The 27,849-nt window shown below is 42.5% G+C and overlaps 1 protein-coding gene across 8 annotated transcripts in view; it reads right to left on the bottom strand.

The window, feature by feature from the left end:
- casz1 (castor zinc finger 1) overlaps positions 1-27,849 on the bottom strand; it is a 189,320-nt gene that overhangs the window by 30,500 nt on the left and 130,971 nt on the right. For 6 of the 8 annotated variants that reach the window (XM_031286795.2, XM_031286801.2, XM_031286797.2 and 3 more), the window contains exons 1-2: positions 18,411-18,588; positions 3,932-4,492 (exon numbers count right to left, since the gene is read on the bottom strand). In XM_031286795.2, coding sequence (XP_031142655.1) covers positions 3,932-4,492; positions 18,411-18,489 — 640 coding nt within the window. In that variant the 5' untranslated portion in view covers positions 18,490-18,588. Of the gene's footprint in view, positions 1-3,931; positions 4,493-18,410; positions 18,589-27,849 lie in introns of those variants that run through there. The other 2 variants (XM_036008580.1, XM_031286798.2) reach the window with 1 other exon arrangement.

Here is a 27,849-nt window from a genome sequence, read left to right as displayed (position 1 = left end):
AGGAGCTGGTGAGAAGTAATACCACCTACCACCCAGGTAATTAATACACAAATATTTCTGCTCTTGTCTCAGATTTCTTAGTTATTGCTAAATCAGTCTCTGTGCTCTGCTTTTCACATCTCCTGCACAGCATGTAAAATAATCCCCAAATTTCCATTCACTGCATTGGGGTTGCTCCTCTGCACGGTGGTTCAGTATGAAAGAGTATCTGGTAGATCGAAAGGGCATGAAACATTTAATAGAAATGGATCAGGTATTTGAGGAAATAACTTCATGTTTGCCACAGATCCTGTCATCAAATCGACCATGTTTCACATGTATTGAATACACAGAGTGAAATACTGTATACACAAGTATCTACTGCAGGGTACAGTATAATTTAACTTTGCTTATACTTAAGTTATTGTGTTTCCTTGAGCTGTTCAACTGGTAATAAAACATGGCATAAAATATTACTGAATACACATTTAAACATGTCCATGTAAATTGTAATTTGGCTAAACATTATTCTCATTTGATTTGGCTTGGTGCTTGGTTGGATTTTACTGCTACTGTATATGTAGAGGCACCACAGGACACAGTATATCATATAGCTCTAAAGTTAGGGCAGACCCACCCACATCAGTACTGTATGAGTCAGAAAATGGAACTACACTTTACTAAGTGAGGGATGGTATGGAAAAAAAGAGCAAGGTAGAATATATGTCATTTTCAAAATGTAATTTTAAAAATGTCCAAAATGAAAGAAAAATCTAAATCATCCTCACCAATAATATAAAAATTGTTCAGGTTGATTCTGAATTGACTGGCAATAGATTAAGGCATGTTGACTTTTGCTTTGGATTAGGTATCAGATGAAAGAAAACATCTAATATTTTCAGTCAATTGCTAATTATTGCAGAGAGATTAGCATTATGACATGGAAGCACCAACATCTAATTTTTCATATTATTTTTCCTTGGTATTATCATCACCTTCTCCAAAAAATTAGCAGAGTCTCTTTATTCATCAGTGGAGCCATGTGGCGTGATATCAATGAAGGGAAAATTATTGGACTAGAAAGGATTATGACTGGGACTGACAGGAGATAACCTTTCTAAAAGACCATGTAAATGAGTTTTCTACTCAAGCCCTACTGTATCTGGCTGCCTATTAATGATGTTAAGTGACACCAGGTGGGAACTATGTATGGGTGTATGGGTTAAGGTGAGAATGGCAATAGTAATGCTACCACCCACCCCAATCCAAAGAAAAAAAACAAACATAAAAATTCCTCACATCTGACATTTTGCTCTGCACTCTCTCTGGTGTCACTGGAAAATTACAAACAAGTGGTTCCTAATCTTGACACTTCAGGCAAGCAAAACCCAACACACGACACAGACCTGCCTTGTCTATATTTGAGGCAATTAGGCCACATTTTCCCTCCCAGATATGATAACAGATGGGCATTATATCTCCTTTTGGCTGACCAAACATGGCCATCAGTGTGGCATAGCTTCTCTGCTCACAGGACAGAGAGGCAGAGGTGTCGTTGATGATAAAGGTGCATGCTAGTGGCTATATATGGACTAATCTAGAGTTTGAATACCCTCTAAAGGGTGTCAGTTTTGAATCACACATGCACAATGTAAACCATTTGGTTAAAACATTTTTGTTTAATAACATGCTATGTTTTCAGTGGAGTTCAGTCAGAGAAAATTTTAAATAGTCTTTATAATCTTTTATATGGTAGAATCATTTCAATAGAGTTTTAAAAAGCAATTTGTGTTCATGTTAGTAAATGAGTTTAAGAGTGTTTTGTTTAAATGGACAGTGGCAGCCTAATAAAGAGTGGCTTGGAATAAATGACGTGCATTTGTTTGGACTAATTTGACACACAAAAATGTACGGAGCTTCAAACTTCCTCGCGGTTTGGTTAGTTAATTAACAAGCAGTAAATAGGGAGGGCTTTGAAACAGCTTGAAATGAACAATAACCTTTTACAGTGAACCCAGAATTGCAAATGGAAGTCATGGTCAAGTCTGTTTGATCCATCGCTATGAACATCTCTGTCATCGCTTTCATAGTTTTTATTCATTGGTTTTTCCATTGACTGGCTTATGAGGGCTCTAATGCGACATCTAAATTATCTAGGAAAAGTATTCTGGGCTTTTGCACTGATAGGAAATCCACACGATGCCTCAATGTGAGGAGTTAAATGTTTTGAAGGTCGCAGTTTCTCTCATTGATCTTGCAATGTTTGTTAATTACATTGTCACTGATGTTGTGAGAGATAATTAAGCCACTATGTTTATATGCATAATTATGTGCACTCTGCATCAGCCTTTGAAAGACAGCGGCGAGAGAGAGAGAGAGAGAGAGAGAGAGCGGAGAAAAAAATGTTTTAATTGTGAGCTGAGCAGAAACATGGCAATATAGATGCCCTAGTTACAATCAACAAAGAGCAACTCTGAAAAAAAAACACTCAAGATTTGCAACTGATGCAGTGTGCTCTCCCCGCAGTCTTCAAACACTCTGGCTTTGTTGTGAGATGTAAAGTAGTAAGGGAGTCAGTGGAGGGAAAGGTGTAGGTCTGCTACACAACCGTAATACATATTTACAGACAGGTGTTTTTATGGCCATGAAATATACACAAAATGACTAATTAAAAGCCTTTTTCATTTGCATCTGAAATGAAACCTGCTTCATTTTCTGAGAAGCCCCTGCCCCCAATTCTGTGTGTGGCCAAAACAAAAAGAAATGCAGACAAAAAGAGCATGTGTACATGACTCTGAGGTACATACCTAAACCTAGATGAAAGACCAACAAACTGTTAAAGTGAGGTGAGCAAGCACAAAACAAAACTTGTTTTTGTACCGCAACAACCGGTCTCACCTGCAAATTGCCTTTTTTTCTCAGTGTTTCTGTGAAACAGGCTTTATCTATTCATATAACCGAGCTATGTTTTTTCTCCTTTTTACAGCTCTGTGTTTTAACTCCTACTATACAAAGGCCAATCTCTCCTATAATGTGTTGCATCTAGCTTCAAGGGCCACAGTGTATAACTGTAAAGGATTCTTTCTTAAAATATTGTTTGTGCTGTTAACACATTCTCTTGCTACTTCAGAATGACTGCCCCTGCCTGCTTTATCTATTTGATAACCACTGAATTATACCGTGGGAACATTGTGTCACAATTAAACAGGTTATTATGAGTCACTTACGAGAGCACATTGTATGAAGGAACTTATTAAAAAATATCCATGTCTAACAATAAATATGTGGAGCCACAACATGGAGCCACTGTTGTATCTGAGAAGAACATACTGAAGTGTGATACGGCACTGCAATATAACTTCACTATTTCTGACTTTATTTGACAATTGATCTCTTGGATTTGACAACTATGAAAAAAACCTGAGCCCTTCCACAGCAGACTACAACTCCATGTAATAGAGGAGTTTGAAGCAGTGGCTAAGTTTAGTGAGCTTAGGGAAAATCAAAGACTCAATATGTAATCCTGGGTGTAATATGAAGCTTAGCCTGGTCCTGCCATGCGCTCTTGACCCACAGCTGCTGGGAGAGTGCCTTACGGCCTTACGTTGTAAGCTTACTCCATTTATGAATTTCTTCATGCAGTTAACCATACACTGACAAGTTCCTGTTCCCTGGCCTGCCAGTTGAATCTGTCTTTAGGGTAATAATGTTACTGGCTATTCATAATGTAACTTTAGAGTGTCTCTTTCCAATAATGGGCACATTTAAGCTTATGTGGATATGGCAATGCCACCCACCCTCTATCTAAGCATTTGCCCTTTAATACTATGGAGTGGAATGAAGGGCAAAGGTAGTGTTGGTTTAAGATGTACAAAACGGGTCAAGTATAAATCAAAGTATAGCGGGGACATCAGAAGAAAAAAAGATTGGAGGACATAGAGTCAAAATGTACCTGTAGAGGAGAAAGGTGCTTGGCGACTTTGGGCCTCCCTTGGTGGCATGTACGTGTTGTCTTTTGAAGGCCTGACTTCAGCTTCTTTGTCTTCATGGTAACTGTCCTCCTGAGAGGCTGCCATTGGCTCGCCCTCCTCTGCATTGTCTTCGTCATCGCTGCAGCCTGTGGGCTGTACCATGTACACGCCCTCAGGAGGGTCATCTTCGCCATTGCTGACTTTGAGTTCATGCTCCTGTTCATCGTCGGGAGCTGGCGGTTCATCGCCGTACTCGCCGTTGACCCACTTCTCAATGGCCTCGCGTCTCTTCTGGTCCTCCTCTAGGCTCTGACTGAGGTTAAGGCTCTCTGGGAAGTTGGTCTCAGTGTCATCGTAGTGTGAACTGCCACGCTCACTGTTTTCTGCTACACTCTGGTCTCCCTCTGCATTCTGGGAGCTACTGTCGAACACCACCTGGCGGCTCAGCTTGGCACAGATAGCATTGAGTTTTAAGCCACCTTTCCTTTTGGCGGCCATCTTGGGTTTTCCTGAGGTCGTTTCAGTGCATAAACTCCTTTCAGCTAATGGAAACAAGAATCAAACAAAAAATAAAATGAGTTTAAGTTGTTCAGTATCACAATGACCTGTGTTACAGTTTAAGAAACTTACTCAATAAGCAGATGCTTTTAGCATCACCAGAAGCTAAGTTTGAACCAGCTCTTTCACGTCAGTTAGTTGTACTGATTTTAAATATCACAATGGAAAAACACTGAACAACAGTGACTGCTGCTATTATTAACATCCAAAAGCACTTAACAATAACAGCACAAGACTGGAAGGACACACAGAGATACTGTACATATCTTTCTAAGTCACACCTCTTTGGTCAGCTCAGAGATTAAAGCAGTGGTGGAAAAAAGGAGAAAAAAAGCACAGGCAGCTGAAACCAAAGGCTGATAGGTATCAGACCCCCTACGGTACTACAAGCAGCAAATACACGGCTACATAATCCTTCACATGACAGCGCTATAGAGACACTGTGAAATGTTATCTTCACTCTCACCTCAAGAGGCTGTGGCCCCGCCACTGAGTGGGGGGCTGCACAGCATTAAAGCTGTCAGGATGTAGAGTAAAAATGCTGAGCACTTTTGGTCTTTTTGAAGCCGTGTTCTCATGTTGACTATTCAGTGGGATTAGACCCAATAACTGTGTAGGCTGCTGGTTTCACTTAATTAAAAGGAATATATATATATATATATATATATATATATATATATATATATATACATAAATAAAGGAATGTGCTATGTAGTTCTTTCTGCCATCTGCTGTTTTTTTACTGTTGATCTAGCCAAGAGAGTAACATAGATACATTGGACATGTCGTAGTTACCATGTTTTACATATCTTTACTAACATGACATACTGCACAGTCTCAACATCTTTTCCCCCCAGTGCAGCCTCTCTGAACAATAGAGCATGATAGAGTGTGCTTTGGGGCAGGAATGGGTGGCATTATTTCAACCCAAGTGGGGCTATCTTTATAACATGTCCTCTGATGAGGCAGGAACAGCTGCCTGTGGCATTCCATATCCAGAGCTGCCTTTTTAGGGCAGAAACTGCACTCTAGTACCTTTCACTTTATTTCCAGAGCCACCAAAGTTCACCTTCCAACAGCATTTTACAGACGCAAAATCAAGGCCAGATCTTTATCAAGTTGTAAATAACTTTTAAAAAGCGAGGAGTTGACCGTGAGTAAAACCCTATTTATGGTATCAAAAAAAGCAGTTAAACCACCAGGGATCAGACAAGCATTTTAACTTGTATTCTGTTATTGTTTGGTAGTATGTTAAGCTTTGTCAGTTGAGGCTCTGTGAAAACAGTTAAACAGCACACCACAGCAGAGATATTTCTCTTTGTGTAAAGTTGTATTGTACATCAGCCACACTGTGGTTAAGAAAATACACTATACTGAGCTAGGGACACACCATTTCAGCAGACAAAAATGTGCGATATGAGAGGTAACAAAGTTCTATCTTAAAGACTCAATTCACTTTCTATAACAATGAGTACGAGGCTCTTAATTTTCCCTCAGCCATAAAGCCAAGCACAATCATGTGTGAGCCATTGCCAGCATTATGTAAATCACATCGGTGCAACATAAAATCCAGTTTTCATTTTCTTTTGCAAAGCTGTAGAATCATTAGAGGATATACAATTTGAAGGAGTTTACAGATTACCCCGTTGCCAGACAATGCACCCCGTGCTCCCCACACATGCTTTCTCAGTTACAGTATTTACATTGTGGGCTTCCTCTCTGAAACAATGGCTTCAGGAATTATGTAGTTTTGAGGGGGCCATATATCAGCGGCACATTACTGTACAATTTAGTGTTAGACAATTGCAGGCGCGGGTGAAAGGGTCACCTTTGAGAAGACAGCAATTTTGAAAAGAAAGAAAAAAGAAATCAGCTGGAAAAACTATTAGGAAGTGGAAGACATAAATTTTCAAAGTTTTGTTTTTTAGAAATACTCTCCAAAGGAAGATTGAGGTCATTTGGGTGTTGCAGTGGAGGTCATTATTTTCTGTTTACTGTGTTCAGTATTTCATGCTTTAACTACCGATTTCCTTTGCATTGCAATCTCAAGCTCCTTGTAGGAAATGACCCCGACACAGTTGTTTCTTTCCATTAGCGAGTATTTATGTATTATTTTCTGTTAACAATACAGAGCGTGCTACTGGTTGAGTATCTAAGCAGGCTTCTAACTGAATTATCAGACAGCTTACGCACATATTCAGTGTTTTCTTTTTAAAGGTAGGACGTGATTTGAAACAAATTTAATATTGTGAGCTTCCCATGAGTAGGAACATGCTATGGTTCGATGGTTTATGGAAACTGTCTAAACTATTATTTATGCTGAGGGTTTCTGTTCACAGCAGCTTTTTGCCATTGCTCACAATAGGGATTGCTATGGTAACACCAAGCTGTTTACCTCAAGTCGTTTGTGTGCATAATAGCGTACAATGAGATAAAATCTGTGGGGACCTACATGAAAGAACAACGTTTCCCTCTGGGACCAACTCCCCCACCTCCCTGAGAGTCCAGTAAGCATTCTGCCTTATTAATGAATATCAGACAGGAAAAACAACACTGTCACATGCATTGGACATTATTTACAGTCTGTTTTAGCCTGGTGTGCTAATTGTCAAGGAGGAGACACCTCAGTAAGCACTGGGAGTTGGAAAAAACAGGCAGGTTTGAATTTGAACACAACAGCTGAAACTAATTTTTCCAACTGCTTACGTTAACTCTGACATTATTTTTACTGGAAACAGTGCAGGGCCACAAAGGAGTGCCATATACTGCCTGTATAAGGCCAAAACCTGATGAAAAAGCCAAGAAACTATTTTGAATACATTTGGACTAGGTCAGGGTCTTTTTCATCTTCAGTCAAAAATAAGCGCATCAAAGTTCTTTCAAGCCCTGTTTCTTCTCAGCACTGGATGACAAAGCTTGTGTTCAAGTCTAGTCCGCCGCACTGACAAACTTACTCTTCCACGGCTCTAAGCCCCACAGGTCTTGGTGGTTTTTGATGCAGAGTCTCTGTTTGTGTGCCAGAATGATATCATGCCCAATCAAGTGGTGTTTCAAATCCTAATAACGCTGTTGGAAGTGCATTATTTGTGTGAACGTGCACAGACTGTAATCAAGGCAACTACGGGTAAAGGATGTGGGAGTTTGGAATGGTTGAGACTGGCAGGGTCATGGCTTTACCTCTTTTTGTTATATCAAACAAGGTAGCTTATGTCCAAAACGCTGTTTAAAATCATCCTACGGAAGATCTATAGTCACATAAACAACATGTAGAAAATGGAACTTGGCTTTATTGTTCATTCAAAGCACAGTGCTGCACCATAAACCGACTTCCTGCAGTGTTGTCAGTCTGTATGGAGCGAGCACACAGGAGGGTCTGTATATAAGAGATGTAGATATTACCTGTTTAAACTGAAGCTTATCTCTTCACCTAATCAAACACAGGTACAGGGCTTGTTGCAGGTTCCTGCTGAGTTCCAACATGACTGACACAGAGACAACCCCCCTGCAATATCAGGAGTTAATTAATTCAAACAGGGTATGGGAGATGTCTGTTCAGCTCAGGATTATTTTACAATATGCAACCGAGAGTTGCTGTAGCTCTTTAAAAAAGTCCAGTTATAACTTTATGAACCTTTGGCAGCTTAATCGACAAGGCTGCAGTTCCCTGTGTGTAGCTCAGTGAACCTTTTGGGTCTCTGGCTCTCAAGGGAGATGTATGTGTGCGACAGCGTGTGTGCATGAGTGTTTCAGGGAAGTCACTGAGCCACACAGGCAAACAGACACACTTGAAAATTACCATGATTTTATTTTTGTAAATTTACGGCTTGCAGGAGAGAATGTTTTCCTCTTTTTCTCTCTCCCCCAGCATGGTAGAGAGGCTGCGGCAGCTGCAAGGAAGTCAAGCGGAAAGCCACTGATGGACAACTACGCCACGACACCCAGACCCCAGCATCTGGCCCCTCTCTCATTTTTATTACACAAGAATAACAATAAGCAGGTCGTCGACCCTGCCGTGAGATTTTGCCACAGTTTTCCAACACTCGGTGCAGCCAATGCTGAGAAATTTCCATTTTTCCGCATGCATATTTAATTGAGTTTTGTCCCAGTGGTGCGGAAATGATTTGTTTTTTGCTCTCTGTTCACTTGACTCCTCTTCGGAGTCGCTAACCCTGATTAAGACGTTCCCGTTAATTTCCCAGCGCACACCTTTTTTTTGTGCATTAATGGTTCTGATCGTCTAATTAAAACTTCTCAGCTCGGCTGCTGATCACCGCTCGTTGTGCCTCTGACCTGAAGTTTTAATTGCCGCATCAGAAGCGATAATAATAATTTTGAGGTTCTGATGATTAAAAACAATGCCATTGCCAACTAGTTGATAGATGGGGGTTTAGGGGTGGGCACAAGGGGATTTAGAAAGAGGGGTTTAAAGGCGGTTATACACATCCAAGGAGCAGGAAGGATGGGGGGGGAGGGGGGGGGAGACGGGGTGGCAGGTGTTGGGAACGGGGTGGCAGAGCATATGCAACTCTCCAAGCTCTCCTGTCTCTCAGAGTCTTCCTAAAGAAACAGGTTTGGCTGGGACTGGGACTTAGCTTTCCCTACCTCAAATCTAAATCTGCCACAGCACTGACTGATCCACTTTGGAGCTCTACTCACTTGGCAGGTTTGCCAGGTTGAGTAGGAGAAAGAAAAAGAAAAAGAGATAGAGAGAGCATGCGAGAAAGAGTGATAAAGGCACATAAAAGATGACGACAGTCCAATACCCTGAGCTTATTTTCATAAAAAGATAATAGCACAGTAGGCGCAGTACAATAGGCACATTGTTCATAAAGTGACTGAATGGAAATAAAAAGGAACCTACGGTGACTGTTGTCTCGGTCATAAAACATGATACTGATGAGATGTAAATGATACGTAGATTACTGTCAAAACAGGAGAAGTGAGATGCTTGTGATCTTCTTTTAAACAGTACTTTCACACTGTACTCCACAGATCACACAAACTGCAGAAATGATTCAAGCATGAAGAGAGAGACTGTGCAGCAAGGAAACTGCCACCAGCGCCAATCTATCACATTTTGTTCTTTTTTTTCTGATGGATTGTTTAGGTCTCAGTACAGAATCAATGTTTTTCGGCAAAACATATTGTACATGAATGCAAGGCACATGCATACAGTATACAGACACGTGGACGTACAGTCAGGAGGTAGCTGTCTTCTCTCCCCTGCCCCTTACCCTCCCCCTGTTCCTCTCTCTCACAAATGTATTTTATTATTAATCAGTTGGTTGCACATCTGCCTGATTGTTGTTGTTTTTTTCTATCAATAAAGCACTTATTGCTTTTAGTCTAGAATGTGACCTTGCACATTATGTGCTGTCTTTCTGGGGGTGCCGACCTTGAAGGACCCGTTTGGACTATTTCACTTCAGCTCGGTCCACGGGCTGTTATCAAACACAAGCCCCTCAGCCAAATGCTACTCTCCCGCCACACCGCCACAAAACACAAAGAAGACACTGCAGGACAAAGGCAGACACAAATGGCCCCAGTAAAACACACAGACTGACTGCATAGGACAATGGCTGAAGAAAACAATGTATATTTTAAGTGGAGACGGAAGAGGAAAGACGTTGAACTTAAGGGCGGTCAGGCAGGAAGTTGAAATCTAAGGACAAATACGCCCTGCGGCTTCATCACAAACAATTATGGTGTTTTCCAGAACAGAGGACAAGCAGCTTAAAATGGTCTAAGGGAGAGAAAAAAAACAATCTGACATGAGTGACATGAACCATTCTGACAGCCTCGTACCGAAACAGCCAACTTTCATTGGGTTTGCTGCTTAGGGTAATTCATGGGACACACGGCTAACTTGTTAAAATTGTACATCAAGTCTGGACTCACAGCTGGCACCAGATGACAATTTAATTTCTTAGTGTTTGTGTTGCAGGAGGCAAAAACTTTGCTTTAAAAATACACAATGGCACACAGTCCCATGCTTCCACAGACTGAAACAAGGGAAATTTATTCCTGCAGCTTTGTTTTGAAGCTCAGCTCCCATGTTCAGTTTCAAGACACCAGGAGTGCAATTTGATAAGCCAACCGCCATGGTAAATGAGCAGACGACCCCTGTGTCCCTCCCTCATGGTTGCTGTGCTTGGTGCGGCTGCAAGGCAGTGTGGGTAGTACAGTGGAGAAGGGGCTCAGCGGTGCACCTCTCAAGGGCTCTTGAGCTAATATCTGTACAGATTAACTGCTTCAGTTGTATTTTGGTCACGGGGATCTCTCTTTGCCTTTGTGGCTTGTTGGGAGGGAGAAGGGGAGATGTGTGTGAGTGTGTACTGTGCTCATATGAGTGTTACTTACACACTTTCTTCTGTAGCGAAGTGAACGGCCTGCTCGCCTAAGAGGTCAGGGGCCGTCAGACTGGTGTATGTCACTCCATGTCATTATCTTTGGGGCCATATTTAATTTACCAGAATCTGGAGCTATACTGCTGAGTAAGTCATGCCCGTCCTCTTACCATTACCTACCCCCTCTATCGCTCCACAGGACACACACACACACACACACACACACACACACACACACACACACACACACACACACAGAGTGTCAATCCTCCAGGGTAAACTCAGCACACGCCGCTCCATTAGTTATCAATTAAGTCTGGAAATCTCCACCTGGCTTACACACACAGATGAAGCCGGCACACATACGTAGCGCCGCTCTCAACAGGAAGTTGACGAGAGCGTGCCTTATTTGACTACAAGTGTGGATGAGAGAGTGTGTTTGTGTGTCCGTGTGGGTGGCACTTTTGTCCATGAGGTTAACCTTGATGTGAGGCCCTGTCAGGCCAGATAATGTCAATCAATGACAAGCCCTCACAGATAACCCCTAATGTGAAGCCTAAAAAGCAAAGCTGTTTAGATCTTTAGACATGCCCCCTTTCACCAGCATATGAAGTGCATTACAAGGAAATGAGCTGTGGCATTTCTTTAATAAGACTCTTAAGACATTTTGACAGCATATAAGGCACTCTGCCGTTAAAAAAATTAAATAAAGCCCCCACTGACAAAGCCTCCTCCTCACACAAGGCAGTGTTCTGATGGGCAGATCCAAGTCCCTGTTAAGTGGAGGAGAGGAAAAGACGTGTAGGGAGGGGGGAAAAGAAAAAAGAAGAGTGGACCTTTCTCTTCTTTTTTCTCAAGCTCCTGGGGACTTCTTAATTGATTTCCAAGGTTACGTTTCAAATTTGTTTTTCAGATACGGGGGCCTTGTGAATGAGAGTGTGAGTCAATGTTTTTCAAGCAATTTCCCTAAATTCGGCCTGGTTTGGAACGTTTGCATCAGATCTCGTTGACCTCCTTCCCCCTCCCACCTCCTCTCTCTCTCCTCCCTTAGCTTTTTCCTCTCCTCTCTCTCCTTGAAGAGAAAGAAGGAGGTGACATTAACCCAAAAAAGCATGTGTTTCCCAGACAGGATGCCTGCGCTGACAACATCGATCCCTGGCTCCCATTAAAACATTTGCTCTGCCTGACAGACTTTTCCTCTTTTGGACTTTATATGTGGTCGAATGAATCACATGTTAAAATGTCATCCTGAGCAGGTTCTCCAGCTGTCCAACAAAAATGAACCATGGCTCGCTCAAAATCTGAGGCTTTTTCAAAAACTTACTTTTGTATCATATTATACACTTTCAATGTTCAATGTATTCTTCTTTTGAAGCACAATTAAAGTTTGATCAAAATAAATTCTTTGTAGGACTAAGAGAGGAAGTGATGAAAAATCTTCCTGCTCATGGGATTTGCATTTTTTAGACCCTGTGGCTGTGACTCGGCTGCCAGAACTTTAGTTTGTTAGCTTTTACTTTCCTGATAAGCAAGATGGAAGTGACAATAGGGCTGATATATGATATATTAAAGTGTATGGGTGTCCATGTGTGGTAGGAGGAGTGTGGGTATGTGTTATTTTAATAACAAGTGTGTGTGTGTGTGTGTGCGTGTGTGTGTGTGTGTGTGTGTGTGTGTGTGTGTGTGTGTGTGTGTGTGTGTGTGTCAGCAGGTCTTTGTGCACTGTGCTCTCCTTCTGCTCTTCTCTGTCTAGTGGCTGCAGGTCACGTCATTTGCTTTAAGACACACACTGTTGAATACGCACACTGACATTTCTACACACTCAGGAAAAACTGATCCACATTGAGAATAAACATACCACTGCGTCAGTGATAACCGAAAAGTTCAATGTGAACTGGAAGGCGGAACTAAACGTGGCAGTTTTCACCTAAAACAGGAACATTCTTGTTTCTGGGAGTTCAGTAGAGAGAGGAATGTGCCATGACTGAATTTGAAGGTGTGATAAAACAACATTCACAATAAGGGAGAGAAAAAAAGTAAAATGACTGTGAAAAGATGAAACGAGCAAAGCTGCTTTACAAGAAAAAAAAGAGGGCTGTCTATTTTGGGTCTCAGTATACAAAAGGAAGTGCTGCTAAGTTGACTCAAACAAATAAATTTGCTTTTGATAAAAACCACAGCAACTACTTTTGCATTCTACACCAAACCCACTTTGTTTCCTGCATCTTTATCTTCATGACTTGCCACATTTGTGAGAAGCGACTCACTAAATTCTCTCATAACAACTGAAGGTTTTTCAAAAGGTGCAGTGTTGACGGCTTAAAATGTAATTTTATTTGAAAAGTGACAGGTTAAAGGAAAGTCTCAGAAGTGAACATGGAGCGCTTGCCTATTTGCACTGTATCCAGCTGCCCGTTTTACATTTCTCAACATTAATATTCCTCTTATTATTATTTTAAAGTGAAAACGGATACTCTGTTGAAGTGCAAATCTGATGAATTACGGGAGCAGATTGCTGCTATTAATTATTAAAACCTATTTTATAAATATTCAGGTCTGTCATGCATCTAATAATGAACGCTTTAGAGGAGGTTACTTCCCGTGCGCATCCTAATGTGTCAGAAATATCACTTTTAATCACGCTTGTGTCAGCGAGTGCTGGGTTTGAACCTCCCGAAAAAATCTACCAAATCAAGGAAACTCGGCTGGCCTACTACTGTGCTCATCACAGCTTGTCCATTCCTACTGTTTCACATGATCCAGGTTCTTCTCCTGCCCCGTCTAAAGAGGTGGTGAACACCTCACAGCAGTCTTACTGTGGTAATTTGAATGGAGAATAATGCATCGGCAGCACTCTACCCTTCTGGACACACCTAGTCCCAGCGCTACTGCTGCCATATGCTGTGTTGATACATATTCATAACACTTTCTCGTGTGTTGAGTGTTGGTGTGCAATGAGGCTTAAATGAGTGTCTCACAACTTCAAATGGGAAGAGGAAAAAAAGAAAAGAAAAAAGCCAGGCACAAAGAAAGTTGGACTGCTCTTCCCCCTTTTTCCGCTCTCCTCTTTTCTTCCTTCCTTTTCTGCAAAGAAGACAAGTTTGGGGGCTGATAGGTGATCCAATGGCTTCTGTGAGGATGAGCGAGAGGCTGCTGAGTTTGAGGATTGTCTTCAAGAAGCTGTGAGAGGCGGCACCTGTCAACATGGTTGGATAAACTGTGCTGTCAGGTGGGCCATTCTTACTGGTAGGGCGAGAGTCATTGGCACTGCAGCACAACTTGCATACACCCCAGCAATATATGCATATGCTGCATAGAGCATACAGTACATACAACTAGATAGAGACACACACACACACACACACACACACACACACACACACACACACACACTGTGAAGCACTCTAAGATTAACGCTGTCAGAGCTACAATGATACCCCTTCATTATCTGCACACGGGGCCTCCTTCGTGCACTCGTTTGCCTCACTGTCCTCTCTACTGTTACTCTATGGAGGTAGTAATTACTAAAGCTAACATTTCTTGCTCTCTGTGCCTCCAACTACTCTCCACTTCCCCATTATTTCTTTCTCTTTTTGCAGTGCTTTCAATTGACTTGCCAGCCTTTTGCCAACTGGTGAGACAGCTGAAGGTATGCCAGAGTAGATGGCAGCACCAGTGTGACTCACTGTGTACGTTTGAGCGCTGTATTATAAGATTAGTTTGTGCCCAGCTGATGTGCAATGAAGGCACAGTGTGGTACCCTAGATTCAGATCAGTCCTCTGGGTCAAACACTCATTGTGGTACAACAACAGAGAAATGCTTGATGTACCACAGTATCTGTTGTACTATACATTGTTGGTTTAACAGGCTGGGATCAGAGAGATGCTCCCTCTTGGATGGCATTTTTCATTACCAACAATGCTCTTACTCTTTGGCTTTCTTCTTCCTCTCCCACTGGAACTGTGGCTTTATCAAAGGTGATAGCTTGCTCAGGCGCATTTTCTCAAACGTCTTCTTCAGCTAGCCATTTCCCAAGCCGCTCTGGGGTAAACGTCACTCATAAAAACCAGGGAAGATTTGATGGTGAGATCAAAAAGAAAGCAAGGAGAGCAGGGAGATGGGGGAAAAAAGAGAAATGATACCCTCCTCCCCCATCTGACACCAACGAGTGCTGAGGGTAATATCTCCAAGCAGGGCCTGTGTTTTCAGACGCAAATACAACAAAACGTCGGGTGCTGCCATGAGACATCAAAATGGGCGATTTTGACTTCAGAGGGTCTTCAGATGCTTGAGGAGCTGAGAGAACAGAAGGTACCAGCAGGCTGTTAACAACCGATGTGGGAACCACGCCAGAAAGACTCTCTCCTCCTAAAATGCCAATCGGCACCAGATCAGTAAAGGATTCCACCATGCTGTAATATCCCACCTGAGCACTTTCATCTGCTGAATGTGAAATGGCTTGAAAGTTTATCAGCTGCTATTTATTGTACCACTGGGATAACATGCTAAAAAGTAAAGAAATTCCACAGGAAGGTGCCATAAAGGCTGAAAGACAAAAAAAATGAACCACACACAAGGATTGTTCTAAGGAGCCAGAGGGCTTCAACAGGTGCCTTGAAATAAGGAATTGTATGTCCTTTGCCTTACAGAAAGATTTTCATCAGCAAATCAAAGACTTGCTTCGTTCTTTGGAACCTGAGTTGTGTTGTGACACGCCGAGAGGGACGTCCGCATTTTCTCCAGTGTTGTTTTCGTTCATTCTTGAAGCATTAGGCTCACTCTAAATAGCCTCAAGGAGATTAGGCTTGCTCATATTCAAATGCACATTTCTTCTAAAACCCACTCTACGAGCCAAGGAGACCAGCACAGGAGCCTGGTGAGACGGTAGTCAGAGAAGATTCTGTCACGCATAAATCAGCTGAGAGAAGAAAAAGAGACACAGAGGAAGAGTGAGAGAGACTGAGGTAAAAGACAAACAAGTGTTGGCTCTGCTATATGAGTTTAGTTAGCTAGAGAGTTAGTGCATGAGTTATGGCTAGCGAAGGGCTGAGGGACGCTGTATTTATGAGGGGACTGAGTGAGTGTTAAATCCCTGGTAAGAAATAAAGTCGTCCCTGAGCGAACATGGGAAACATTTCACTCAGTCTAAGAGGTGCCTTGAAAAAAAATGAAAGCCATCCCTCTTCCAGGGGAAGCACTATTCCGTATTCCCTAAAATTGCTTTATTCCTTAAAAATGCTATAGATCACATCCAAGTGGATTGAATCTCATATTTGAATAGAGAAGATTCTCTGTGTGCATAATATCAAGGGAGTTCACAAGCCAAGGAAAGAATCTGATTCTTCTAAAATTGCATGCAGATTTTCTGAGGGATCTTTGGCTAAGGGGGGCTGCCAAAACACACAGTGCACTTGTTGCAGTGCAAGGGTTCATCCAAGAAAAGATTTTCACTGTGGTTTACTCAGGAAAAAGTAGTTTTCTTTTATCAAATAGTTGAATTCATCTATCTAAATTCATCTAAATATCTATCCATCTAAATGCAAGTATATTTTCGTATGTTTCGTATGTTGCATGAAGTCAAACTTAAAAGGCCAGAAACAAAGGAAGGCATGGCCAATGGAAAAGGAAAAGCTTCACAATGCACTTTGTGCACATCCAACTCTAACTCCGACCCATCTCCAAACTCAGCAGTGGTAATAACAATTATAACTTAAAAAGGCTATATTTTTGCATTAACTTAAAAGGCTATATCTTTTTCTTCCCCTCCAGCCTGCGCGGCCTCACTTACTCTAAGTATCTTCATAAATCACCAGTTACTGTTAACATGTACTCCACAATTCAGTCATCAATCTCCTACCAGGTCAGAGTGAAAACAGAGGGGGAAATGTCTGCTTAGTAAAATGTCTCTCTCGTGAATGCTGCTACCACCACCCGCTACTCAAACACACACACACACACACACACACACACACACACCAGTTAAATAACAAACACACGCGCCCGGCACACAGCAACCAGAGCAGTCTTATGGGACACAGGAGCGGTTGCCAGATCGCCACGGTAACGCAAGCCAAATTCAATTCTGACTTCACCTTTCACTCGAGAAGCTGGTTCCATTTGTTATAAAAACAAATAAACAGCAAGCGTGAAGTTAGAGCTGGCCAACTTCTGCTTTGTCTCTCTTTTCTTTTTTTCCTGTGGGCCTCGACAAGAAATATCAGACCCACTGTGGCAGTAGGCTGTTTGAGAGACACACACCAAAAGGGCCGCATGTAAATCTGTGTTTATGTTCACAGACACAGTATTTATTTAGCCAAAAGGAGACAATCTAATTGTACACGAGGAGGATTATTCCTCTCAGAACCGTGTCTCCACGAGAGAGAAAAGGACTCTTTAGCCTTTCTTCAACAGACACTGTTTACATCAGTAGAGTGGAAAATCCCTCCGATGACAAACCTCTCCATCACAACATCTGTATCTAAACAGCCGAATCAATCTCGACCAACACCGCAAATTACCTCACGTCATTTTCGAAAACATCTGCACTTGACATTAGAGCGAAGGGATTTTAGGTGCTTTTTTTTTTACAATTTATTGTTTGAGTCTGCGAAACGGTGCATTTAGATTGTATATATTTTTTCCGTTTAAAGTCAAATAAAGTATTTGTGTAGCCTTTGATCACTTTAACAGCCTGAAATTGCTCTATAATAAATTAAATTTGCTATAAAGTAATGTGTAATTAGTAGTGGATGAGGAATTCAGATCCCTTACCCTTAAGTAATTTAAAAATACTCAATTATAAGTTAAAGTCCTGCATTCAAAATAAACAAAAAGCTGTACTTTAAAAGTACTGAAGTAAAAAAAGTAAAAAGTTGGGTAGTTTATAGATTAAACAACTACTGTTGGGTAGTTTAATCTATAGCAATGCATCATATTTTATAAACTCATTATATATTTTATTTGTAAAATATTAATGTTAAGTAACTAGTTACTTTAAATTGCAAATAAATATAGTGGCGTAAAAACTATATAGTAAAAGTATAAAGTAGAATAAGATAGAAAGTAAAAGCACCTCAAAATTGTACAGTACAGCATTTAAATAAATGTACTTTCCACCACTGAATATCATAAATATAACTGTAGAATATACAAAAGTGGAAGTATGGAGTGCTATATGGCATAGTACAAAAGTCAAGAACAAAACCTTTGAGGAAGCAACACCATTAAAACTAATAAAAAACATCACTGACATCCTGTGCACTATAGGCGCAAAAATTAAAAGCGGGAACATTTTCCAAAAAGACAAACATTACACTTGCTCCATTTCCTAACTCTCACTCAGGCTCTCTCACACACACAGGAACGCGCACACACACACTTTGACACCACCCACCACATCACTACACATGCGTGCCTGACTCATGCCAACTGCAACTAGTAGCAGACCCGTTCACCTCGAGGTAGTACTCAACTCCTCGTGTGTGTGAGGGGGGAGAGAGAGAGAGAGAGAGAGAGAGCGTGAGAGGGAGAGAAAGAGGTGTGTGTGAGTCTTACCTGGCAGCAGACCGCCCTCTGCGCTCTGTCTCACCTCTCCCTCCTGGCCTGGAAGAATTCTCTCCACAAAGCAAGGCATTTTCTCCTAAACTGCTCTCTGCCAAGGCTCTGCTCTCTCTCTCTCTCTCTCTCTCTCTCTCTCTCCCCTTCTCCTTCTGTCTCTCTCTCCCTCCCTCCCTCTCTCCTTCTCACTCCTTTCCTCTTTCCCACTCTGTCCTCCTCTCACGCTGTCTATCTCTCCTCCCTCCTTAGCCTCCCCCTCCCTCCTTCTCTCTCCACTCCCTCCCCTTCTCCCTCCCTCTCCTAGCACAGATGTCGAGGCTGTGCGAGTTTACCCACTTTACCAGTAGGGGTCCTTCATCGCCCTTCTCCACCCCACGGCCACATGGGGGAACAAAACACACACACATATACACACACAGGCCCCAGGAAGAGAGAGCCACTTAACGGGCGCCCTCCTGTCACTGCTACAATGAGAGCCCTGTGTCGAGCAGCACGGCTGTATGAGCTGTGTGCATGTGTGTGTGCGAGAGAGAGACAGGTGTGAAGTGGGTGGTGTGCACAGCGCGCTGGCCCTCGGCCCTTTCCAGCCCTGTTCGGCACTGTTCAGCTAGGCTTGGTCCTGGCTCCTGGCCCCTGGAGTGTAGTACAGTAGTGGCTCGCACGCACGCACGCACGCACGCGCACACACACACACACACACGCACACACACACACACACACACACACACACACACACACACACACACACACACACACGCACACACACACACGCACACACACACATATGAACACACAGATTGACTTACAGTGGGTCTCTCAGAGCCAGCAGCCAGAGAGTGAGAGAGAGATTGTGGGCATGCACAAGCATACACACTTTCACTCATACACAACACAGACACACACAGACACACACACACACACACACACACACACACACAATAACTCTGCCGCTGTTTGCTACTGCTGCTGTTGACAGTGATAGCATGTGCTTTGTGGCCTATGTGTGTGTCAGTGTGCACGTGCAAGCACACACAAACAGACAGCGGATGTCTATTGGCTCTCATATTTCATGTCTCTATTCTATCTGGGGTTGTTTTGTTTTTTTCATTTAAAAAAAGAAAACAGTATTCATTGACACTGGCATGTTAGATTTGAAGGCTCTTAGCTAGTGTACAGTGGGGAATTTCTAGTTTCTCTTCTACTTGTGGGGCACTTTTCACATTGCAATATCAATACTGGAGAATATTAGCTGTCCTGCTGAAGAATGTCAGATCTGTTTGCCTTTGAATAAGGACAGATTCCCCTGGGTAAAAGAAAGGAAGATCTATCAGTGTCTATAAGCCTGTAATTATCTTATGTGTATAACACTGTGTTAACAATTGAATTAAAGGTGGAAATTCTCCAAAAATCAAGTAAGAATAAGAATGAAAGAGTAGATAAAAGAATACACTTTGTACACCTCAATTATGTATTAAGCAACAAACTAATTCTAACCAAGGACTAAGATTAACACAATGTGGAACTTGATCCCACATTTTTTATCAAATATTGCCCAACTTTATGATGGTTTATATTGCAGGAAAGCAGTGATCCTGTTCGGGATCCTATGCTATTAAAATATCAGAACAGTAATTATCAGGCCAAGCTTTGAGTGAGGACTTGTTTTTCCATTTATTGCTGCCTGGAACAGGATAAGGGTATCTGTACTCAAGACGTGATATCCCGGACCTGCTGTTTGTGTCATTTGAACAGAGGGTGGATCACCTTTATTTGAGTCAAACAAAGCTTCTAATGACACAAAAATGGTAGTCACTACATGACAGACAAGGCTCCAACGCCCAACCAGACTGCCTTCAAAACGTTGACAGAGTAATAAAGAAAATAGGATGTTTAAAGAGCAGGACACGGATGTTGAATAAAGCCACCAGAAAGTGTACATACTCAAAATCGTGATAAGATAATGAGGGAAACTGAGCTGTGCTTTTGGTTGACACTTGTCACTGTTTGCATTAGTAGCAAATCTCCATTGTCTGCAAGACTGAAATTAAATACAGGTTTTTAGGCAGATGAAGTAAAGTCAATTTTATTTACAGGAAATAAGAATGATGCACTCAATCATTATTCCATTGCTGTGCTTACTAGAACGCAACCCCTGTATTAGATGTTGGAGGAGCAGCACAAGGACAAGTAAAACATACCTTAAATAGACTACAAATGAAGTCACTTAACACCCACTCGCTTCCCTCGCCACCGACTGCTCTGTCTGTCTTCAACAGAAAAAGCCTGTGTTTGACTATCTCCCTCTCAGGTTCATAGTTGTCTTTTGCTTTTTAAACAGGCACATCGCTGTCACAGTACAGGAACGAGCGCATTCCCCTTAAATGGCTCCTTTTGACAACTGATCTGTAAATACAGCCGGATCTGCAACTTCCCCCTTTCTCTCACTGCCTCACTTACTCCCTTCTCGTCTTTGCTCTCCCTCCCTCTTCCTAAACTCCTGCCAGACCAACACACGCACAACATGAAGGTCTGCCTATGACCCACCCCCCAAACTCATGCACGCACGCACACACATGCACACACATGCACGCGCGCGCGCGCACACACACACTTAAACACAACCACACACACATTTACCCCCACATCCCCCTCCCAACTTCCCCAACTCCATTCCCCCTGCCTCTATAAAAACACAAATATGCCATAACTCAGGCAGTGCTGCCACATAGCCTCCATCTTGCCCTGTACCGGGGAGGGGGGAGGCCTCTCAGGAAGGTCACCAACAAATGGTTTTCCGATTCACTGCCCCTGAAATAATTTTGTGTATTAAAACCTGAATCTGCACTTTCTGGCCTGAAAGCTTTTCTAATTATTCCGGTGTCCTTGGGACAGACACAGATCCTTCACACGCCGGGGGAAACAAGCTATAGAGCAACCACTACAGCCACAAACACTCCGCCACCACCCTCCCTCCCTCTCTCCTCTGCTCTCCTCTCCCCGCTTTACAGCCACCCCCCTCCCCAATCTGTTTTCAAAGCGTGTCTGTCCTTTATTAAATTGTTTTCTTTTCCACATTATCAGTTGCCATGGAGACCTCATCTCTCGGATTATTTGAATTTCATTATATCTATTGATTTGGGAGCATTTCATCTTTTTTATTGTTTTTCTGTCAATTTTCGAAACGAATAACCATCTAATTTGCGTCAGCGCTGATTACGTTCGTCCCTCAATAGAGGTCGGCAGCTGCGCCGGGGAAACAAATCAATGGAAAAACATCATAAAACTCGAAAGTACAATCAACCAGGATATGGGTGACATTCCGTGGTTGCTGAAACGAAGTCATCAAAAAATATATACTTTTTTTCCTGCGCCTCTGCATGTATGGGGGTGCAGTGAGGAGGACACATATGTGTCTGGGCAGATATATTACTATATTTCAGCAGATAATATACTATGGTAAATTTCCATACTGATAACAGCCCCTCCCTGGCTGACCAAAAAAATGCTTACTGTATCTAAATAATTTATGCAATTTTAGCATTTATATATAAATTTTTTAATAAGCTGCTTGGAGCAAAGTGGCCATTAACAAAACACACAGCTGTCCAATGGGCTAAACCCAGCAGATCAATTGCGCTTTTTTATGACATGATAAAATGCTTTTAAAGCAATTTACACAAATATGGAAAAAATGACTTCATGGGCTTCATTTATTCATAAGGACATGTATTAGGGAAAAAAAGTCTAACAAAAGCCAGACAGGAGAGATCGTCCTGGTCCTAACTGGAACGGACTTGCTGCCCTCTCCACAAGGACATAAAGTTTCATTACTGATGCACGCAGTCAAAGGCAATTTAGCAAACACAGTGTGCAAAAGAAAACATCAGCATATTGCAAGTGTTCCTGTATTAGGCGGACCTTGCATGTTGTTTTCCAATTTTGATTCATTTTTGTGGGGGCAGGGTGTGGGGGTGATGGATTTTTTCCTCCCCCTGCCCAGTGTCACCCTGACCCAAAGCCAAGGGGAGGTAGCCTCAGTGACAGGGATGTGTGCTTTCTGGCCTACGAAACCAAGCCAAACCATGTGCCAGACAATGGGGCCTTGCAGCAGAACAAATGTGTACACACACCTTCATCTGTACAGTGATATACAGCACACCCAGACTTATTCTGTGAGAAAACAGGCCCACAAATATTTCATAGGATCTGATACACACACATTATGCACAAGCGTAGGGTTAGTGTGTGTGTGTGTGTGTGTGTGTGTGTGTGTGTGTGTGTGTGTGTGTGTGTGTGGGGCGCCTGGCAGGGCCATTTGGAGGCTAATCTTGTTTCAAAGCATCCTCTCTTCATGTGCCGACAACGTGCCTCAGCCACTGTATGAAACGCTGCTGCTGTTGCTGCTGCTGAAGGCCCCATATTTGCAACACATGTCAACATTTGACAAAGCATTACTTTTCCCCCCCAACAATATTCTCCTGCTTAGGCCTCTGAAATGAGGCGCGCTAACAAATTAGCTTTTTATGTTTATTTGTGTGTGGGTGTGTCAGAGGGAGTGTGTCTGAGAAAGAGAGATCTCATTTTCAGTTCTCAACCCGAGAGAAAGAAAAAAAGAGACAAAGAGAGAGAGAGAGAAAAGAAAGAAAGGCTGAATGTTTTGGAGTCACGATTCTTCTCCTGATTGCCCTAGCTGTCTCAGTTGTGCAAAACATGACCCTTCCCTCCCTCAGCCACGACAGAAACACGGGCGACTGGATAAACACTATTTTATGCAGTGACTAGATGAATCGTCAGACAGTAATTACAGTCTTCCACTCGCCCCAACAAAACTCTACTGTACAGACTCTTCCTTTGACACCAAACTGCAGTAGCACATACTACAAAACTGCAGGTGTGTGACATGTTTGTCAATGCCTCTCCCAACTAGATAAATATAAATATTAGGCCCTGTGACAATTGTGAATTTCTCTCTGCCGCTTTCAGCGATGTGTTAATAATCTGTAGCTGAAAGAGGACTTGTGTGGACGGACGATGTTATCATGTGCAGTCAAACGTTGCCGGGGCTGGCTTTGTAGAGAAAGTTTGGTGATTTTTTCTGCTACCCTAGCAGTTTGCGCTTTCCTCTCCTCGATGTTACAAAAATAACACGGTTGCATCCCAAACTAAACATTCCCACACAGTGGCTGGTAGTCTGCTGGGGCTCTGACACCATGCCCTGCACAGACAACTAAGTGCTGACGCCTGTTTAAAAGAGATCCAAACAATTTTGCTCAGTAATAAAGTTATGTGTTCATTTGGTATTGATACGTATTTTAGAAATGTATATCACTCCTGAGATGGTGAAGAGAGCAGTGAAACACTCTTACACACTCTTTCGTTTATTCTATACTGATTCATCCGGTCAGTCCGTGCCACAAACGCTGTGCAGTAAACCACGCTGTCGATGTCCAAACTCTAAAAAGCACAATTACAGAGGACCTCGACTGAATAATTTAAAGGGCATAATTATTGACCTCTATCCGAATTCCTCTGAAAGGTACATTAAGATATAGAAAAGCTTTGGAGGTGGAAGTGGAACTGAGGAGAAGAGAGGGAGTGTGTCTCCCCAGGCCTCCCTAATGCACTCTCCTGCTGTACTCTAACTTCCTGTGGACCCCTAATGTGCCCGCTGCTCGCTGGCCTGATCAAGACTACGGTTAATGAGGCCCCTGTTTCTGAAATGAAGTATCTCTAAAACCATCAAAATGCATTACTATCAAGCCGCCACCCCCCGCCAAACCACAAGTATATACACAAACACACCCCCACTGTCCCAAGCCAGCACACACATGAATGCACCCACGCACGCGCACGCACGCACACGCACGCACACACACGCACGCACGCACACACAAACACACACAGACCAGTCCTTCACCCCCCCCTCCCCACCTTTTAGTGCCACCACAGGTTCTGGTAGGCTGGACCAGTCTGGGGGAAGGGTGGAAGTGGGGAGTGAGACTGCACGAGAGGGTTTTTTTTTTTTCCTGGAGTTGGGGGGTGTTTGAGGGTTAACTGTCCCTCAGGGGGCTATCAGTGAACTGGGCAGCCGCCACTGCTGGTGTCCCTGGTTCTCAATTGACAACCAGGCTCTGACAGATTAGCAGCTAGTCAAGAGGAATCTACCGCCCAGGACACAATTAAAGTAATCACTTTTCTCAAATTTGGCTGTATGTATGTGACTGTGAGTGTGACTGGATTTGAATAAGGCATCACAAGTGTGTGTGCGTGTGTGTGTGTGTGTGTGTGTGTGTGTGTGTAAGGATTGGGGGGGCCGTTGAGCGCTGGCAGCAGGCTTGGGGGAGGATGCAGCACGATGAGGCCTCTTTAATTAAAAGAAAATATTTGTGTTTGCATACTATCGTGGTTGGAACATGGGACAATTCCGAGAATTCTAGTTGTTGAATGGCTCGCTCTGATTTGGGGTATTTCAGATCCTCTTTGCATACATGCATTTTTAAAATTTCAATTAGGCTTAACTTTTTTTTTAAGTAAGATTTTGAAGTTGTATTTTTAGATACTTTATAGACATTTTCTTTCACTTCCTGAGATAAATAACCACATTTTTTCTATTAAAATCAATTCAAAGTAGGATGAACTTATTTATCAACAGAAGGGGGCTGCTGTCTCTGCTGTATTTCAACCAGGAAGAATAGAGGGCACTGAAATAATTAGGCGACTTCTGCAACATCTTGAATGCCAAGGACAGGTGGATTAAAGTATTAAAACAATCGCATTTCAGTCTTGAAATAGTCTTGTGCACGACTCAGCACCATGCGCATCCGCTCAAGTTCAGCTGCCAGCTCCATAACGCCACAGGAGAGGGATAGAAAAAAAAGCCCAATCCCATTAGCTACGTACATGCATCTCAGCAGACCTGCTGGAAACGTGAGCAAATTTCAGCGATGATTATCCGCCAAAGCTCTCAAATGATAATACATAATCGAACAGTACAGAAGGCTTCTCTGAATCACAAAGCCAGCTAGCACTAATTTGGGTTTCCCAATTTGTGTTAAAATCAGGTGCTTTCCAAATGAAACAGAAAAGACTGCTGCAATCAGTTGCCTCTGCACCCGAGGAGACATTTAACCGCTGTCCTCCAATTAGAGTCTCGAGAACGGAGCTGCCTACACAAGGAGAAGGAAATTATTTAAGACAAAGGTTAAGACATGAGTTCACATTTGATTCTATTTACAGTGCAAAATTAATAAGAAAGCAAAGTGCTTCGTAGTCTTGGTTCACTCAAACATTTGGGTGAGTGATCTTAAATTTAATCAGGAAGGTTAACACAACTATATGCCTTGCCGTCGGAGACTATAGGAAGAAAAGGGCATTGACAACACCAAAAAAATCTTTTCTTCCGCAAAATTTGTAAAATGCCAGCAATAATATTATTGTTAAGAATTAAACTACAATCACGTTTTACTAATGTGAAAGACGGGTTAAGGATACTTGTTTAAAAAAAAAAGTAAACTCCATTAGTGAGCTCATTAGTATCATGGGGATTTGATCTTATCTGAAACTGAACCACTTTCTTTAAAGATAGCAGATTTATTTCATCAGCATCAACTGGCCAGCTCTCAACTGACAGGACAACCAAAAAAAGATATCTACTGTGAATCACTCAAAAAAGAATAAGTGATGCAGTGCAGTGCTTTTAATGTAATTGTGTATGTGTATATAGTATAGAGGTTACACAAGCAGTGAAAAGCTCCTCTTTTATCACAATTGACAATAATTAAGGTGAGCGCTTCGATGAAATCTAAGCCTCTTAGCCCACCTCCTGCCATCTGTGGCTCCAATATTAGAGCTGGGGGAGGTTCACTCTTTCGCCTTCTGGAAGGAACAGGGAAGAAATAAGTGCCGTCGATACTACGAGTCAGAGTACCACGGTCAACCTGCTTTCACAGCCGTGCCATGCAGGTGGAATGAACCGTCTGTGACAGAAAACAAACAGGAAGCTGAAAGAAGAGAGAGAGAGAGAGAGAGAGAGAGAAACCTGTGCCCTTCAGTCTCCCCAGTAAAGACGCTCTTAACCAGGTCTGACAGCTGACAGCTCCTTGGCAATTGGGGTCAGTTAAAGGAAAAGTAGCTCAAGTTTTGTTGGGGCTTTGGCTTCAGTGATGTTCAGGAGCCACTGCCCACCGCAGCATCAAAGGGGATTATAGGGACAGGGCCATCTGTTGCCAGAATAAGCGTGAGCCCTTTTATGTCTCTGCCTGAATGTTTGTGTGCATATGTGTGTGAGTGTGTATGTGTTTGTTAGAGAAAGACAGCAAGAGAGAAAGACACAGAATCCCTCATGTCTCTGTTCTTTTAACTTAAAGGGCAGCAGAGGAGAGGGGTGCAGCCTACACTAGGGCAGATAACTGTATTTAATCTGTGCTGGGGGCAATAAAGGTTAAAATCAAAACAAGCAGGGCATCACTGTCAAATGGTGGAGTCCCCTAAAGGTAAAGTATACCAGTCAAGTATGATGTTAAAGCACGTTGTGTCTTTACAGTACAATTAGTGCCAATGTTAGGATTCATGGATTGTATTTATGTTCAGCACTGGCTACCTGAAAACCAGATCCTACTCTAATCATGAATTGTCTGTCATCCAGGCAAAGCACAGAACTTGTTTTTGTTGTGGGTTTATTGGAACACAGTGCCAACCTTGTTCACCCTTCACCTCTCTAATTTGTTTTGGGTCCCAATCCTGGCCTCTGCCTGGGAATGTTTTCTCTTCAGTAGTCTGCTACCTTTTAGCTGAGCCGCCCAGTGCTTGACCTACTGCCGACACTTATTTTCAGCACTCTAATTGTCGTTTAATCACATATCAACCTGTCACTTAAAGACCCCCTTTTTTTCAAGGGGGAACATTTGCATATGTTGTAAAACTAATTCCTATCGAAAGCTTCAGTGACTGTGAAAACGGGTGCTGTCTCTCTCTTTTACTTTCACACTTATGTAGACACAGTTAAGCACAAGAGAGAGAGAGAGAGAGAGAGAGAGAGAGAGAGAGAGAGAGAGAGAGAGAGAGAGAGTAGGAAATACACACACAGCAAAGTCTACTGTATCTCACCTTAACAGACAAAAACACACATAGGCAGACGCCATACCTGATATTCTCGATTCAGGTGGTTTTATCACATTTGTTAACAGTGTGTGGTGACACGTAACGTGTTAGAATAGGGACAGCGACAAGACTGATTCAGAGCACATGTACTCGTGCGAGCCAAAGCGAAGGTGACAGTGAATGTATAGTGTTATATAGGAATCAATTAGAGTTAATAATGTATCACTCTTCCAAATGTTACATTCATTTGTTCGCACTTAGATAAAGCTACTGCAAAATAGGTTGTGCCGGGTTTGCCTGGCAAACTACACTACACTATCACATCATTTTCACCCTT

Source organism: Sander lucioperca, chromosome 12 (genome assembly GCF_008315115.2).
Source record: "Sander lucioperca isolate FBNREF2018 chromosome 12, SLUC_FBN_1.2, whole genome shotgun sequence".
NCBI lineage: Eukaryota > Metazoa > Chordata > Actinopteri > Perciformes > Percidae > Sander > Sander lucioperca.
Note: the sequence above shows the minus strand (reverse complement) of the source record. Positions and strands in the feature narration are given on the sequence as shown.